Here is a 16859-nt window from a genome sequence, read left to right on the forward strand (position 1 = left end):
AGCATTTCATCTCGAAAACTCGGTAATGATCGAGTTCTTGCCATAGATTTTGCATTAAATTTGCATACTCAGTGACAAATTTGTTCCCTTGCTTAATGGCTGTTGTTTTAACCTTGATCTCATATACTTGAGCAACGTCTCGGGCCTTCGAATATGTGCTACGGATGAACTCCCAAATCTCCTTTGCAGTAGAGAGAAACATGCATGTGTCCCTGATCATGGGGTCCATAGATTCCCATAGCCAAGACATTATCATGGAATCCTCCTCATCCCATGTTCCAAATGCCGGACCATCTGTTGCCAGTCCTGCTCCAAGAAGATGGTTGAGTCTCCCTTTGCCCTTGAGGTATGTTCGGACAAATTGAGACCACTTGAGGTAGTTGTTCCCATTGAGCCTATAAGGGGCCTGAATATTCTGTAGATCTCCAATTTTCTGGACAGAATTGAATACATCGGCTGGATTAGGATTGCTAGAGATGGTGGCTTCGGTGGTTTCGGTGTTTTGGGAGGCTGACATAGTGAAGGAAGGAGGTTTGCAGCAATTAAGGCTACCCTATCAGGAATTAGAGACCGGAGAGAAGGAATGGCAGCTATAAAGGCTGCACAGAGAGGAAGAAAGAAAAATTCCGGAGAAAAAAAAACTAAGAGGCAGCAATGAAGGCTGCACGAAGTCAAGAAATAAATCCCAGAAAAAGCCCTAGGGCTCTGATACCATGACGTGAATAATTGATGGAATAATCCTCTTATTTCACCTTTGATAATACATGGTAATATATAGGAGATTACAAGAGAAAAGAAAGGAAACTAAATCAAGGAAAAAATCAAGAATCTAAATCAGGGAAGTTGCCTAACTAAATCCCTCAATTTAAGGGATTCAACTAATTCTCCTATTCTAATATCTACACTTTGACACTTAATAATTAAGAATCACATAGAGCTAAGTAAATATTTTGCAAACCCTGAGTATGATTGGTGAAAAATGTTAAAAGATTGTTTTAAATCTTCACTGAATGACTGCTTGTAGATGTCTACATTTAGTCTTTGAAGTTGGTACAGTCCAATAAATTTTTAGGATGCTAAAGCTATAATATTAATTTTACTGAGGTAGCATTCTGGTAAAATCTGTTGGTTTCTGAAAAGGTAGCGTCTTTTATAGCTATAAATGCACCTATTGTTCTTTTTTGTGGCCTAATTCTGTTTTTGCTCTTTACCTTTTTATGACTAATAGAATTGAATTCCGTTTGGAATGTGATCTTTGTTCCAAATATTGATCAGTTCCTGGGTCTATCTTCTGAGTTCTGGATTGTACTCAAGGTTGCTAGTGTCATTATTGATTAGCTTCTCCAATGTTAAGCATCCATCATTGGCAACACCATTTCATACCTTATTCTTCTTATTTTGGTAACCATGCTAAACTTTACTAATAAAAATGCCATCTGTCTGTTTAACAGGTCATCTCAAAACTAACAGATGGGAGATCTACACACATACCATACAGGGACTCTAAATTGACGAGGCTTCTTCAATCTTCATTAAGTGGTCATGGACGCGTATCTGTAAGAGTTTACCATGTGCACACATACATGTGGTATGTTTGTGGTGTGCACATATGTGTTCATGTGCATGTGAGTGTATTATATCTATAAAAATGCATGCGTCAGGGATCGTATCCATAAACATGCAATTCTATATCCATAACTTTTTGTCAACTTAATGAACTTGAATACATCAGTATATTTGTATTATGGGGTGTCAAAACATTCTTTATGACTGTTTTAACAGTTAGAGGAATAATTTGTTAATATTTTATAAAACCAGCTAATCTGCACCGTTACCCCCTCATCAAGCAATTCAGAAGAAACACATAACACGTTGAAGTTTGCCCACCGTGCAAAACATATTGAAATAAAAGCATCACAAAACAAGGTATGATATCCAGAGATATCCATATTATAAAATGTTATTTGTTGAAAATTCTTTGAAGTAAGCTTCTGATTGTGCAGATAATCGATGAGAAATCACTTATTAAGAAATACCAAACTGAAATTCGTTGTTTGAAGGAAGAATTAGAACAACTAAGAAGAGGCATAGTCACAGTTCCGCAAGCAAAAGACATTGGAGGAGATGATATTTTGCTCCTAAAACAGAAGGTATTCCTGGAGAGGACGTTTTCAATGGTCTTTTATTTTTTTATTTTTATTTTTTTATTTTTTTTTTATTTTTTTTTCAGGTTCTCATCTAATTTGTAGCATTTTGATATTTGGCTTCTATTTGCAAAAAATGATTGCATAACATTATATTTCTGCATTATTTGTAGAGTTTTGTCACTTAAAAGCCTGTTTTTGGTGATTAATAAGTTGTTTTTAATCCTACTATCCCAATAATTGCTCCCTATTGATAATCCATGGAGTTGAAAGATCTTAACCTTGTCTCTAAATCCTCTCCACGTTGACATAAAATTTCCAGATTAACGTGCCATCGAAATTGTTTTCACGATTTATTTGATTGTTGATTTATTTACCATTATTTCCGTAATTTCTTTGTTTGTAAATATTCTATGTATCCTAAGTGTAAATGTCTAAATTCTTATATAATCGTGCTTTCTAATTGAAACATGGGCTTCGTGAAAAAGGTGTTGGCTAGGTCTCTGTATATTCTATTTAAAGTAAAATTGGATGAGGATGAAGCTACATATGATTCACATGTTGATTCAGTCTTACCCACCCATGGTTCTAGATGGCACATTACAACCATTAACATAATAATTCCTTTCTAATAATCAATATTATTTACCAACTCCTTTATTTCTAAGGATATTTTGATCATGAATTAATCATTGTCTTTGCTCTACATTGTTTTTGTATGTTGCACTGAGACAAGTTACCACTGGGAGCATTTTGGTAAAATTCATAACTTCTAGTGGTTAAATTAGTGAAACCTTGATGTTATGACTCTGTTTTCTTCTTTTGAAGTATCTACTATCATGTTAGGTCCTCTGTGCTACATTTGATTCCTGACACTCATTTGTGGATTACGAATGAACACAAAATGCATCTATGAATAGTGATTATCATGTACTCACTTGATGCAATGCGTGTGGTGGCCTGATTTCTGAAGCTAGAAGATGGTCAAGTGAGATTGCAATCAAGATTGGAACAAGAGGAAGAAGCTAAAGCTGCTTTAATGGGCAGAATACAGAGGCTAACAAAATTGATTCTTGTGTCAACAAAAGCTTCACCATCATCAAGATTTCCTCACCGCCCAGGACCAAGAAGAAGGCATTCCTTTGGAGAAGAAGAGGTGTATTGATTAAGCCACCTATTTTTTATTTTAGTTTGCTAATTTGCCTTCTCCCATTCCTTTCCTTTTCTCCCTTCTCTCTTGGGATGGGAATGGATGGACATTTAGCTTACACTGTAAAGGCTTATAATGCAGCACATCATGTAAGTTTGGTTTAATGTAATTTTACTTTGTCTTGCAGCTTGCTTATCTTCCACATAGGAGACGAGATTTGATCTTGGATGATGAAAATGACTTGAATGATTCTCTTGATGGCAGTGCAGAAACTACTGATGACACATTGAAAGAAGAGAAACGCACTAAGAAGAATGGATTGCTCAACTGGTTAAAGTTACGGGTATGGCTTCATCTCACTTACTGGAAAAAGGCTTTACTCCGGCTTATAAATAATCGGAAACTAGTTCTAGAATTCTTTTCAAGTGTTGATTAGTTATTTTTGTAGTTTCATGTTGTCATTTGAAGGTAATGTTGAAGACATAAATATAGATAAATAAGAGCATGTATGGGAAGTGATTATAAGTGATTTAAATTATAAATAGATAGAAATGAGTGGTGGGTAAGTGAATAGTACTTGCTAGTCCCTCAAAAGGCGTGGATTAAAGTATCTCAAGTGTATATAGATAGTTTATAAATATGAGTCAAACATAGGCTAAATTTCTGTGTTATCTACCTACTTAAACTTGGGCTTTTAAACAAGATGGTTCAACAAATACATGATATCATTGTTTAAAAATGTTCTGATTCTAATTTCACCACCCCCTTCATTATGAAAATTTTCACACGTCAGGCTCGATTGAGTATTGAAGATACAATTTTGTAGATAAATAAATGAGCGATATCATGTCATCTAAATTTATTTATTAATGAAATGGAAAAAAAGGCTTGATCTAATGCCTTAATTTGTTCGAGTTTGGAACATAATTTGGAAAAATTGTAGCTTCAACAGGTAGTGAAGATTTTTTTGGATAAAAAAATCTTCTTTGATGTCTAAATAGTTGGAATAAGTTACTTGCTGAAAACATTAATGACATTTAGGGACTAGTGACCAAAGCTCTTAAGAGTTTACATGTGACGACCCGAATCCTTAACGATTCGAGTGTCACTAAATCATAAACTAAAATTAATTTAAAGAATATTAAACGCAATTATATAAATTATTAAAGCACTGACCAAAATTCAAATAATGTAACGAGTTTAATAAATTAACTTGAAACGGAAAATATCTCAAAATATTTAAAATCAAATGAAATATAATAGTTTGACAACATAATAATTTTATTACTGAAAGTTTTGCCTCCATAAGCCGTCTCCATGTTGACCGCCTCGAATCGTCAATTATCTGAAAGAAGAGACATAATGGGGTGAGAATAATTTTCAATAAGCGTGCGTGGATAATGAAATCATATATGTATTTCTATGGAAAATTCATAACTTTCATAAGGAGATACGAAAATTAGACTGAACTTATATGATGCTAAATTTTCATGCGTAGCGTTACTAAACTCCGGTCTATTCTTAATAAAACATAAATAATATGGACCAAAACATAACATAGCCGTAGAAATATTACATACATAAATATTAGCAACCATAAACATAAAACACAACTAACTTTTTACTGGACAATTCAATATAATAAAAGGAGTTATTGTTGGAAAGAGATCTTTGAGCTGCATGTGAGGTTGATTATTCACGTGTAATTGTATAAGTGTATGACCATATTTAATATAGAAGTAACAAGAGAGAGGTGGAAAGACACAGTTATAGAGGTAGAGAGGGAGAGTGTGTAAATAGTTGTTGAGGGGTATTTTGGTGTTGGGTTTGTCTCCTATTTATAGTGTAAATTCTTGACCATGTATAGAAAAGTGAAAAAATGGCTAGATGTTAGGCATGGTCAATGCATAATGGTGTATTGTCATGAAAATAGTTAAATCAATACCTTTAATCATGTGGTCAAATCAATTTACTTGCTTAAAACTTAGTGTTGTCTAATCAATTTCCTTTATTTACGTGGCTAAATCAATTACATTGGCTTGAAATGTGTTGTGAAAAGTGTATGTGGTCAATAAATCATATTTAATCAAAACCAATTTGCATATTTACATATGGTTCACGCATGATTTTATCTAATTTCTAGACTTTTCACTTAGGTCCTCAAACCATTGGTCAATAACCAATAAGGTCATTAGATTATGCCAATAACCAATAAGGTCATTAAACTTTAATAATAGCGTACTTTAGTCCTAAATTTAAATTTAACAAGAAGAAGTAAAAATTTGGGATGTTACATTACACGGAAGAATATGCCAATTTTGGTATAACTTGCATCAAAGTATGCTGCTTTCACCATGTAACATTGATGAGTTTGCTGTGACTATAGAAACGGGATAGTGGTACTGGGACCTTGGCAGGCTCCAGTGACAAATCGAGTGGAATGAAATCAACGAGTATACCTTCAACGCCTCAAGTTGAGAGTACTAATATTCAAATGGAAGCAAGATATCCACAGTCCTTACTCACAGAAACTGCTCCATCTGCTGTCAATTTATCTGATGTCAGAGAGAACGAAGAAGTCCTCCCTGACGACGACTTTTTGGGACAAGAGACTCCACTGGTATGAGATAAGGAACTTTTACTTTTGTCTTGTATTGGTAAATTTGCATTCTGTATTTTGGATATGATGCAGTGAAGTCAAATCACTCAAGTTTCATAATTGTTCATATTAAGTTCTGATAAAAAATCCTTATATGAGTAATGGGTTTATAAAGCTATTGCTTACTTCAGCAAATCATGTGCATTTTGGTGCATAGGATTGCAGTAAGAACTGTAATCATTTCACTTTTTCACGACCACATAGTTATCTTGTGTTATGTAATGTTTATTAGACCAGCATAAAGACTATGGATCAAATCGACCTTCTGAGAGAACAGCAAAAGATCTTATCTGGTGAAGTAGCACTTCACACGAGTGCTTTAAAGCGTTTATCTGAGGAGGCTGCACAAAATCCCAGGAAAGAGCATCTCCAGGTAAATTTCTTCATGATCCTCTTTTTTTCAAAGTTATTTGTTATATCCTAAATTTTGTCAGTCATTCTTTAATATGTAAGGCGGAGATTCGCAAACTGAATGAAGAAATGCGGAGAAAGAATGAACAAATAGCTTCACTGGGAAAACAAATTGCTGATTGCATTGTTCCTTCTCATGACAAAAAGGACAACTTCGAGGAAACACAAGTATTACTGTGGTTATTTTTTATTTATTTATTTGAGGTTTCATGCTTAAATTCATCTTCCTTTAGTAATTGCTGTTTCATGCTGCAGTCTATGTCTGAATTGATGGAACAGTTAAATGAGAAATCATTTGAACTTGAGGTAATGTAACTTGTACGTCTGTCAATAGAATCTGGTTTTCTATCTACTTTTATGTGTTGAGGGACTACTACTGTGTTGAGTCTATTTCAGTTTAGATTTATATTGTTATAGACTTCATAGTGTTTGAACAAGCCATCCATTATACACTGCCATGGTAAAATTCTTCCGTATGCTGTGATGCTAACTGAAAGATAAAAGGGAAATGTCATTTAGCACCTGTTTTGTGGCCATTATTTTCAAAAACCAATGTTTTGAATAGTGATTTTTAGGGCTATGTATGGTTAAAAAGTAGAGACTAGTTTTTGGTTTATGTGTAGAATATTTACTGTGTAAATGTGTGGTTGAAAATGAGTATGTAGAAAAATGTGTTTTCAAATAATGGTTGTCAAACAGGGGCTTGGTGTTACAAACTTGGTCAGAGATTAAAATGTCTTTTCACTATCAATTCTTGTTTGTTTTTGGTCATAAGTGAATTGAACTTGGATTTACTAAGATTTGAAATGGAAGTAGAATGATGGAGAGCTGAAAATGGTGTGAAACTTTTACAAAATCTTTTCTAAACATTCAATATGCCTTTCGTTGTTTCCAGGTCAAAGCTGCAGACAATCGAATAATCCAAGAGCAACTTAACCAAAAGGTGGGTACTCATTTCAGCCAGTTATCTCGTTAAGCATTAATTTTGTTCTCATGATATTGTTAGAGATGGTAAAAATGACTTTTCTTGCTAGATCTTGGAATGTGATGAGTTGCAAGAAACAATTAACACCTTGAGACAACAGCTCTCTGATGCTTTACAGCAGAGAAACTGCACCCCATTGAGTAGTCATTCACAACTCTTTTTGGAAACCAAAGGTTTGCAGGTAGAACTTCGTATGGGGAAAAAAAATGAAGTCCTGAAAGATGGAAATGAAACATTGCTTCTACAAGCTCAGGTTCTAATTTACGTCTCTTCCTTTTTCTGAAATTGATTTTTCCTATGAAATGATGAAATTGCTAAACTTGCACATACTACGGACATTGTATCAACATGGCTAATTTGGTTCTTGGAAGGAGAATTATAAATAGCTAAGTCTCTATATGATCCTCATCTTTTGAGAATAGATTTTGTAAAAGGTAAAATAGGTTTTCTAAAAGTGAATTTTCGGAGAATGAGTGGTTAAAAATTAGTAAAAATATTAGGTTTACGTGCAAAATTATTTTAGTGAAAGAATGTGTGGTTGAAAATGAGTGTGGGGAAAATGAGTTTTAAAAAATGGGGCTCAAAAAGGGGCTAAACTGAGAAAACAAATGGAATAGGAGCAGATCTGTACTACAACAAGGGAAATAGTATTAAGGGGGTTTGATTAAACAGTATCCTTTTCCTGTTATATCATATAGTCAGGTGGGCTGCTCATGGTTTTTGAGGACCTTACTCTTTGTTTCTTTGAACTTAATTTGGGCTCTGAGTAAATTGTATATTTGCTACTTCATCCTCCCTCTGAATCTTTTGCAAACCAAACCCTGACCTGTGTTTTACTTTATTTTAACCAAAGGAAGGTTAAAGTGGTATTATCTTCATCTTCTTTTCCTTGTTATGACTTGTTTATAACATTACTATTTTCCAACCACCAATCTGCTGATCGTCAACAATTTATTTTAGTTGAATGATTTTGCTTTAATAAGCAATGAACGTTTGTGAGTGAAATCTCGTAATATTTAGAGTGCAATTAAATGATTACATCATTGAATGCCTCACCAACACAATTTATGAACAAAAGAATTTATAGAATGTGAAATTTTAACTGCCATATATATATAGATTCAGGCATTTAATTTACTTTTTAAGAGAGGTGCCAATTCTGATTTGGCTGCGAATTAGGAGTCTTTGGTTTATCGTGGATATACATGTGTATGGACATTTATCTTACTGTCATTTTTCCACGATAAAGATTACCTGCTATAAATAAGCTCAAGAGGTCGTTTTATGTTGTGCAACTAATTTCATGCTTTTGCCTCCATTAGGCAAATGAAATTGAAGATCTAAAAAAGAAACTCACTATGTTAACTGATTCAAAAGAGGAATTAGAGCTACGCAACAATAAACTGGCGGAGGAAAGTTCATACGCAAAGGGATTAGCATCTGCCGCTGCTGTCGAGTTAAAGGCTCTGTCTGAGGAAGTTGCAAAACTAATGAAACACAATGAAAAATTAGCTGCAGAGCTGGAAGTGCAAAAACACTCTCCAACTCAGCGCCGAGCAACTATTGCCAACAGGAATGGCAGGAGAGATGGTTATGTCAAACGACTTGAGCAAGGTGTCTTGACCTCAGATATGAAGAGAGAATTGGCCCTGAGTCGTGAAAAGGAGCTTTCTTATGAAGCTGCGCTGGCTGAAAAGGATCAAAGAGAAGCTTATTTACAGAGGAAAGTTGAAGAATCTAAACAAAAAGAAGCCTACCTAGAGAATGAACTTGCAAACATGTGGGTTCTCGTGGCAAAGCTAAAAAAGTCTCAAGGAGTTGAAAATGATGAATCAAAAAGAGAAAACCGGCGGTTATCTGATGACTTTCAGATATAAAATAATCAGATTCCAATGTAAGGATTTTCGATAGATAGTGATTGTAAGTAGAGACAGGAGTCAAAATTTTCCATGTGTGATTAATGCTAAGCTGAGATGGAATGGGTTGTGCATTGTAAAGTTGAACACTTGGTTTCTGTTTTTGCTTTTTAATCATTTCCCGAGTGCTTAATCTAATACCGAATTTGATTTGTATCTTTTACTTGTTTGCCGTTGCTAAAAACTCACTGTTCAGAAACTGAGAAGAAAAAAGTAAAATGCATTTTGATCAATATGTTGTCATTAAGCCGCATTGAGTTAACCTGAAACAAAAAGGAGAAACGGTCACTTGGTGACTTAATCATTATTCATGGCTTACCAGTTGGACTCTGCTATTTGGCTGGGGCCCATGTGAGCCATGTTGTATCTCCTGTTGGCTGTACGTCTGTTCCAATTTCATTTCATTGAGAATAATAAGGGAAAACACGAACAAGCTTTGCTCAGTCATTTCAAGGCATTGAAAGTCAATTTGTCATTCAATTCCATTGAATTATGTTGGCAAAGGTCCTTTTCCTCAGTTATTATCTCAAAACTAGTGTAAAACTTAATTAGCAAAACAATCATTGAACAGAATAATGCTATTGAATATGTAAACAATTATATGTTGAGAAATATAAACCATAATTTTATTCCATCGAAAGCAATTAATTCGAAGAAATAAAGACAAAACACTTAAAAACATACAAGATTTATAGATGTTCTACTTTCTTATCTCCTTATCAATGACTCATCTACAACGGCAACAACTCCTTATTCCTTAAAAGATAAGTCCAATTGAAGTTGTACACAACTTTAGTTTCTCGATCGGAACAGTCTCTGTCAATATGTCAGCTAGGTTCTGACTCTCCAGAATCTTCTCAAGTATTAAGATATCCATCATCCAAAGTCGATTTGATAAAATGACAGCAAACCTATATATGCTTTGTCTTTGAATGATAAAATGATTCTTTGCTAAGTGAATAGCCCTCTGACTATCACAATACAACATAATCTTCCCATACTTTCATCCAATTCTTCCAAAAAGGACTACAATTACAGCAAAATACTCAACCTCAATACTGGCAAGAGCAACTATCTTCTGCAACTTAGATACCCAACTAATTGTCGTACCACCCAAATTGTATATATATCTAGTAGTACTTTTTTCTGTCATCACTATTTCCTATCGTGTCAGCATCTACATAGCCCTGTAATCTCAAATTTGATTTTCTAAAACATAAGGCTAAATCTTAAGTACATATCAAGTATTTGAGAATCCACTTTACTGCCTCCTAATGCTCTACCTGGATTGCTCATATATCTGTTCACAACTCTTACTATACGTGCTATGTTCGATCTTGTAAATACCATGGCATACATAAAACTGTTAATAACAAAGGCTTAAGGTACCTTAGCCATGTAGGCTCGCTCTTGCTCGATAGATGGTGACTACTCACTTGATAGCCTGAAGTGACTAGCTAAAGGAGCACTAACTGATTTTGTATCATCCATATTGCACTTGCTTAGCACCTTATTTGCAATCTTCTTATAACAATTTCAAGACGTCATTTTCCTTAGTAATTCTCATTCCAAATATTTGTTTTTCAACACCCAAGTCCTTCATTACAAATTCCGTAGATAACCCTTTTTCAACTTATTTTTTCCTTGTTTGCAAGCATATGTAATCAACATAAAGTGGGAAGATAATATATGAGTTATCAATATTTTTTACATAATAGCAACGATCCCTCTTAACACTTTCTAAAGCTATTACTACTCATTAAATCATCAAACTTTCAAGCTATTACTACTGTTTTTGGGTGCATCATTTATGAGATGTTGGAAAAATAAATGCTTATTAGTTTTTTGAGTCACAGGAAACAACCCAAATCTGTATGGTGTAATTTAGATTGTATTTCTCAACTCACCAAATTGTTGATTTTTGGCCTCTCTAAACCAATTATTTAATGAGGGTTTCTAGGATACCGATTATAGAGTTTTTAAAGTACCAATTTTGGGCATTATTAGTGTTCCGATTTTGGATTTTTTAATAGTGATTTTTAACACATTCCAAACTTTAGGGTGGTTATATTTACACCACAATTTTTTTATTAGTTATTATTATTTTTTATATAAATGCACCATATTTAATTACATTAAATGCCGTTAACCTTTATTCATTGTCTCACTTATATCCTTAACTTTTTTTTTAATAATCTCATTATCATTTTCAACATTTTATTAATAAGAAAATCTTATCCTTAATCATGGTTTTCGTCAGAAAATATTGTTAATGTGATTTAAATTTAGGGTCAGATGGCATTATTATTTGTTTTAGTTATTTATCTTAAAGGAAAATTAAAAAGAAACCGTAGTCACAAATATTTTTCTTTTATTTTGATAATAAGAATGCAATGAAAGAAGTTTCAAATAAATATGTGATCATGTGTAAAGGTTGTGAACATTTAATTCAACTAAAATGTAGTCTACTTATTAAAAAATTTGGTGTGAGTATATTAAGCCTAAAGTCGATTATTCAACTATGTTGAAAAATTTTTAAAAGAATAAAATTATATATATGCTCGTACATAAAAAAGGTAGGTATCTATAAACAATATAGAGTAAATGTATATGACACTCTTTGTAATTAATATGACTTTAAATAACTTAACCAATCATTTTCTATTGTGTACATATATCATACCCACGCTCCTGACGGAGGTAGATAATTTAGCACTCGATCGTCTCCCTTTGATTCATGAGGTGTGGGAGGCGGTCTTCAGTATTGATATTGATAGTGTTGTAGCCCAGATGGATTTTCATCACCACTCTTCTAGCATCGTTGGGATATCATACAAGATGCTGTTTTTACAAAGCGATCATTGATTTCTTTGAGGGTGGCCATTTGACTCGTGGTTTCGCCTTTCCATTGTTTTGCTTCCGAAAATGGAGAATGTTTGCCAATGTATAGATTTCGGACCTATCAACCTTCGTACGGTGTTCAATAAGTTGATCACTAAGTTGTTGAACACCAGATTGAGTTCACTGCTTCCTCATATTATCTCTCCTCATCATGCAGGTCAGGAGTAGGATATCAGGCTGGGCATCACGACTACTATCACCTTGGGACCGAATTACTTTGTTGAGATTAGTACTATCATCTCTACCACTTTTTTTCAGATTATGTAGCCTCCTAAGGTTGTATTGAAAAAGTTGGAGAGTATCTTTGCATGGTTCCTATGGGATTTTAAGGAACGGGCACGTCGACTACACTGGAGGACTTGGAAGGAGATTTGCCTTCCAACGGATAAGAGTTAACTAGGCTTTAGGAGACTATATGATGTAGTGGACACTTTCTTTATAAAGCTTTGGTGGTTGTTTCGATCTCTTAATTCTCTTTGGGCTAAGTTCTTATTGGGCAAATATTGTAGAAGGACTTATCCATCACTTGTAGCGATTACCTACTTGGCATCTCTTACCTGGAAGAGGTAGAAGAGAGTTACGCCACACACTGAACCACATATTTTATGCACCTTAGAGCAGGACAAATGTTCTTTTGGTATGATTGCTGGATTGGTGACACTACAGTGGTATCTCTACTCCGAAACAGGCAGTACACATCTACAAGGGTGCAGGATTATTTTGACAACACTAGGTAGGATTTTGGATGATTATTACAGGCTCTTCCTCTTCACATGGCAGAGCAGATAGGGAAGATTCCTTTATGTACAGATGCCAGACCTTATTATTTAGAGGATTACATTGGATGGCAGCTTTGCTACCAACTCAGCATGGCAGCTAACCCGTTCGGTTCACCAATCGCACGACTCGTATCTATTATTGTGGAGCTCCATTTTGCCTATAGCTGTTTCATTCTTCTGTTTGAGATTATGGAAATATCTCATTCCAATATATATAGTCATTCAGAGGAGGATTTGGTGTTAGTTGGCTTCTCGATGTCATTATTGCTCTGAGATTGAGACCATCAGTTATACTAGAGGTGTAAGCGGTCCGATTTTACCGATTTTTGACAAATTTTCAAACCAAACCGTTTAAAACGGTTTGAGAAAAACCCAAACCTAAACCAAACAATTTTGAACGATTTAAAAAATACTCAAACCTAAACCTAACGGTTTGGTCCGGTTTTAAACTGCTGGTTTCGCGATATATTTTTTTGCCCGTCTACTTTTATATTATTAGTTCATTGAATTTAATATATATTTATATCTCACTAGTAATAAATCTAAAACAAACTAAGCCCCTGTTTGAACCAAATTTTTGGGACAAAAAAATGAAAATTTGGATCGTTATTACACAAGTCCAGCCGCCTTTGTTGACCTGTTATTTCATGTGTGGACCCAACCTCCTCTCCAATAGTCAATTTTCTCATTATGATGATATGAAAAATATGACTCAAACAGAGGCTAAATATATCTACTATAAATTTAAATATTAACTAAATCAAAGTGAAATCACAATAAACTAAAACATAGTTTTTTTTTTCATTTTTGTTCACATTTTTTAGATTAATGACGATACAATAACGTTACAATACAAGTCTACTAAACTAGATATAAGGTCCAAAAAATATAATGATGTTCAACAAGATTTTGTGATCATCATATCTGAAAAAAAAGATATTGATTAAACAAAGAGAATAACCAACTACAATAATAAAGCAATTGTTTATAATATCTAAACATAACAATTGCACAAGTTTACATTTGTATGATGTTATGAAAAACATTTAATTTCAGATTCTTACCTTAGTTTGCTCCAAAAAATTATTGATGTGAAACTTTATTTGTAGCAAATATTATCACGGAAGGTCTAGGATCTCTTTGTCTCTGATTTGGTATAATGGATTTCAATTCGACTTTGAAGAGGCGTGAAAAATCTGAAAAGAAGTGTGTGGTGCCGGTGGCTCAAAACTGTGTTGGGTGTCGACTGGAGTTCATCTAAATTTTGAAGAGAAAAAAGGCTTTTGATAGATTATGTTAGTCTTAAAATTATTAAATATATATTAGGATTATTGGATGATGATGATGATGATGATGATGATGATGATGATGATAATATATCTGTATTAGAAAATTAGGAATTGACAAAATACCCACAATTGACAAAACTATTGAATTTTACATATTTGGATGAATTTTCAAAAAATTTCATTTCTTTATTTTTTTATTTTTATATATTTTTTCACCGGTCCGATTTGATTTTAAACCGCAATTAAAATTCTCAAACCTAAACCAAACCATTTTGACCGGTTTGATTTTTGCTTACAGCCCTAAGTTATACCTTCACTCGCAGCAGCATCTCCAATCAGGTATGACAATACTTTGGGGACATTTTTCAAATACCTTTGAGATAAGGAGAGGGGGTTAGATAGAAGTTCCAGAGATGGAGGTATTCTAGATAGTACTTCATTATGGACACATTCAAACTATCATTCATTTACTGATATTCTGATTCTTATGGACCGAGAGGAATAATGCGAAGCATAAGCAGATCTGCATGGTGGCTTGACGGATTATTTGGAGGGTATACAATATGGTCTCTTTTCTTCATATAGGAGAAGTTTTCAGAGTTGTGCACCGGAGGGAGACTCAACACTTTCGCGACTCTTTGATATTTTTATGACCCTCCCTCATCCTCCACCACCATCGGCTATTTGGGTTGAGGTAGATTTGACCGTGGCTGCATCACTAGGGGCAGAGGACCGTGGAAGATTCAAGGCTCTCTTAGACAAATGAGAGACCTTATCTCCTTTGATAGATATATGGTTTCCTACATCTATAGAGAGGTGAACTATGTTGCAAACTCGTTTGCTTTAGAAGGTTGGGATCATCAGCGCTATCATGAGTATGGACCATCCGGCCTACCATGACAGATTAGGACACCCATGCAGATCAACATACATGGAATGTCTAGCTTAGATGTTTGTAGTTTATGTTCCATTTTTTGCATTAATTCCACTGTACAGGGAAGTAGTACTTTCCAATTTATTATCTTAATTTATTTTTTATTCACTTGTTGCATTGTTACTTTTTGAAGGTCGGGTTTATGTCTCCCTCCTTCCACGTATTCTTGATTTTTATTATATATATATATATGGTTGGGGAACCCTTAACTCATATTGACCTTTCTTGATGGATCCTAAAAAGCCACTAAGAATGTGTGGATGTCTTCATTTAAAAAAAAAAAAAAAAAAACACCCTTGCATGCCAATATTTTTCTATTGGATTACAAGATGATGAAAAGCAAGTATAGTTATGAAGCTAATTTCCATGAGTATGTACATCTAACCTCTTTTTGCTCAATACATTTTAAGAGATGATATCCAATTTTCGTTATTATTGAAATTTTCAATTTATAATTTATAATTTTTTATATATGAATTTTTTTAACCATAAGTGATATTTTACTTATAAGGAAAATTTTAATATATAAATTAATTTTTAACATAGAAGTGAAACATTTATTTATGATTAAATTTCTAAAAATTTATAATTTTTCTTGTATGAATTTTTTTTACTGGTAAGTGATATATTAGGTATAAGTAGTTTTTAACTTAAAAGTGAAATATTTCTTTTTAATTTAAATTTTAAGTTAGAAGTAGTTTTTTACTCATAAGAAAATTTACTTTATACTTATAAGTAATTTTTTGAACGAATAGTACAAAACCCCCTGACTTTTACTCTTAGTGTGTCCTTTCATTTTGACGACAGACTATTCCCTATATGACCTTAGCCGTGTGAAAGATCCCTTTTTCTTCCATTTTCTCAATAAATGAAATGATGAATATACATTCCTCTTTAAATAAAATAAAAAGAAAAGAAGAAGGGGGAAAAAAAGAATTAATTACAATAGTAATCTCAAATTTTTGAAAAAAATAAGACAAGTCTCAAATAATAATTTAAAAATTCATTTCTCTCCTGCTACTCCATCTTCCCAATATCGCCACATTTGCTCAATCTCTTACCTTGGAACTCCTTTTGTTCTCTACTGCCATTTCGCTTACTGACCTCTATTCTATCCTCTCCGTCCTCCTACCAACCACCCCGCTGGAGAAACTAACATTTCATAGAGAAGTCAAGAAAATACAACTAAATTAAACAGCATGAACATGATCTATTATGATCTAGGGAGTTAGATATAAGGATGGAGTAATGAACTGGAATGATATCTAATTTGTGTATATTAACAAGTATCTTATCAAATGAAAGATGTACGAAGACATCTCTGTTGGAAATATGTTGTTTAAAATCAATAAATATGTGTGAGGAATGGAAAGAAACAAAATTGGAATGTAAAACTGAAATGGAGGCCCAAAATTTGGGCCATGCAATCGCAGTCCAGATGGCCATGCGGTTGCATGCCCATTAACAGAAATTAGAGGGGCCTGTTGAAATAATTCATGCGATTGCATGGAGTTGTACCATGCGGTCGCATGGTACACTTTTTTAGCCATTAGAGGCCATTTTCAGTTTATGTTTTGGTGGCTTTTGGAGAAAATCTTGCATCTCTTCATGACCTTTTAGCACCATTTCGTGTGGCAATGTTTCATGGCTATAAATAGGTGTTTGATGGTCTTTACAAAGAGATTGAAAAT

At 33.8% G+C, this 16859-nt stretch overlaps 1 protein-coding gene across 2 annotated transcripts in view; it reads left to right on the plus strand.

The window, feature by feature from the left end:
- LOC111399493 (kinesin-like protein KIN-7K, chloroplastic) overlaps window positions 1–9428 on the plus strand; it is an 18905-nt gene extending 9477 nt beyond the window's left edge. Inside the window, exons 13-24 of one of the 2 annotated variants that reach the window (XM_023026842.1) lie at window positions 1452–1625; window positions 1819–1926; window positions 2004–2150; window positions 3118–3300; window positions 3482–3637; window positions 5681–5914; window positions 6186–6326; window positions 6407–6532; window positions 6620–6670; window positions 7260–7307; window positions 7399–7602; window positions 8672–9428. In XM_023026842.1, coding sequence (XP_022882610.1) covers window positions 1452–1625; window positions 1819–1926; window positions 2004–2150; window positions 3118–3300; window positions 3482–3637; window positions 5681–5914; window positions 6186–6326; window positions 6407–6532; window positions 6620–6670; window positions 7260–7307; window positions 7399–7602; window positions 8672–9226 — 2127 coding nt within the window. In that variant the 3' untranslated portion in view covers window positions 9227–9428. The remainder of the gene's footprint in view (window positions 1–1451; window positions 1626–1818; window positions 1927–2003; window positions 2151–3117; window positions 3301–3481; window positions 3638–5680; window positions 5915–6185; window positions 6327–6406; window positions 6533–6619; window positions 6671–7259; window positions 7308–7398; window positions 7603–8671) is intronic. The other variant, XM_023026843.1, reaches the window with a different exon arrangement.
- The last annotated feature ends 7431 nt before the right edge of the window (window positions 9429–16859 follow it).

Source organism: Olea europaea, chromosome 9 (genome assembly GCF_002742605.1).
Source record: "Olea europaea var. sylvestris chromosome 9, O_europaea_v1, whole genome shotgun sequence".
Lineage (NCBI taxonomy): Eukaryota > Viridiplantae > Streptophyta > Magnoliopsida > Lamiales > Oleaceae > Olea > Olea europaea.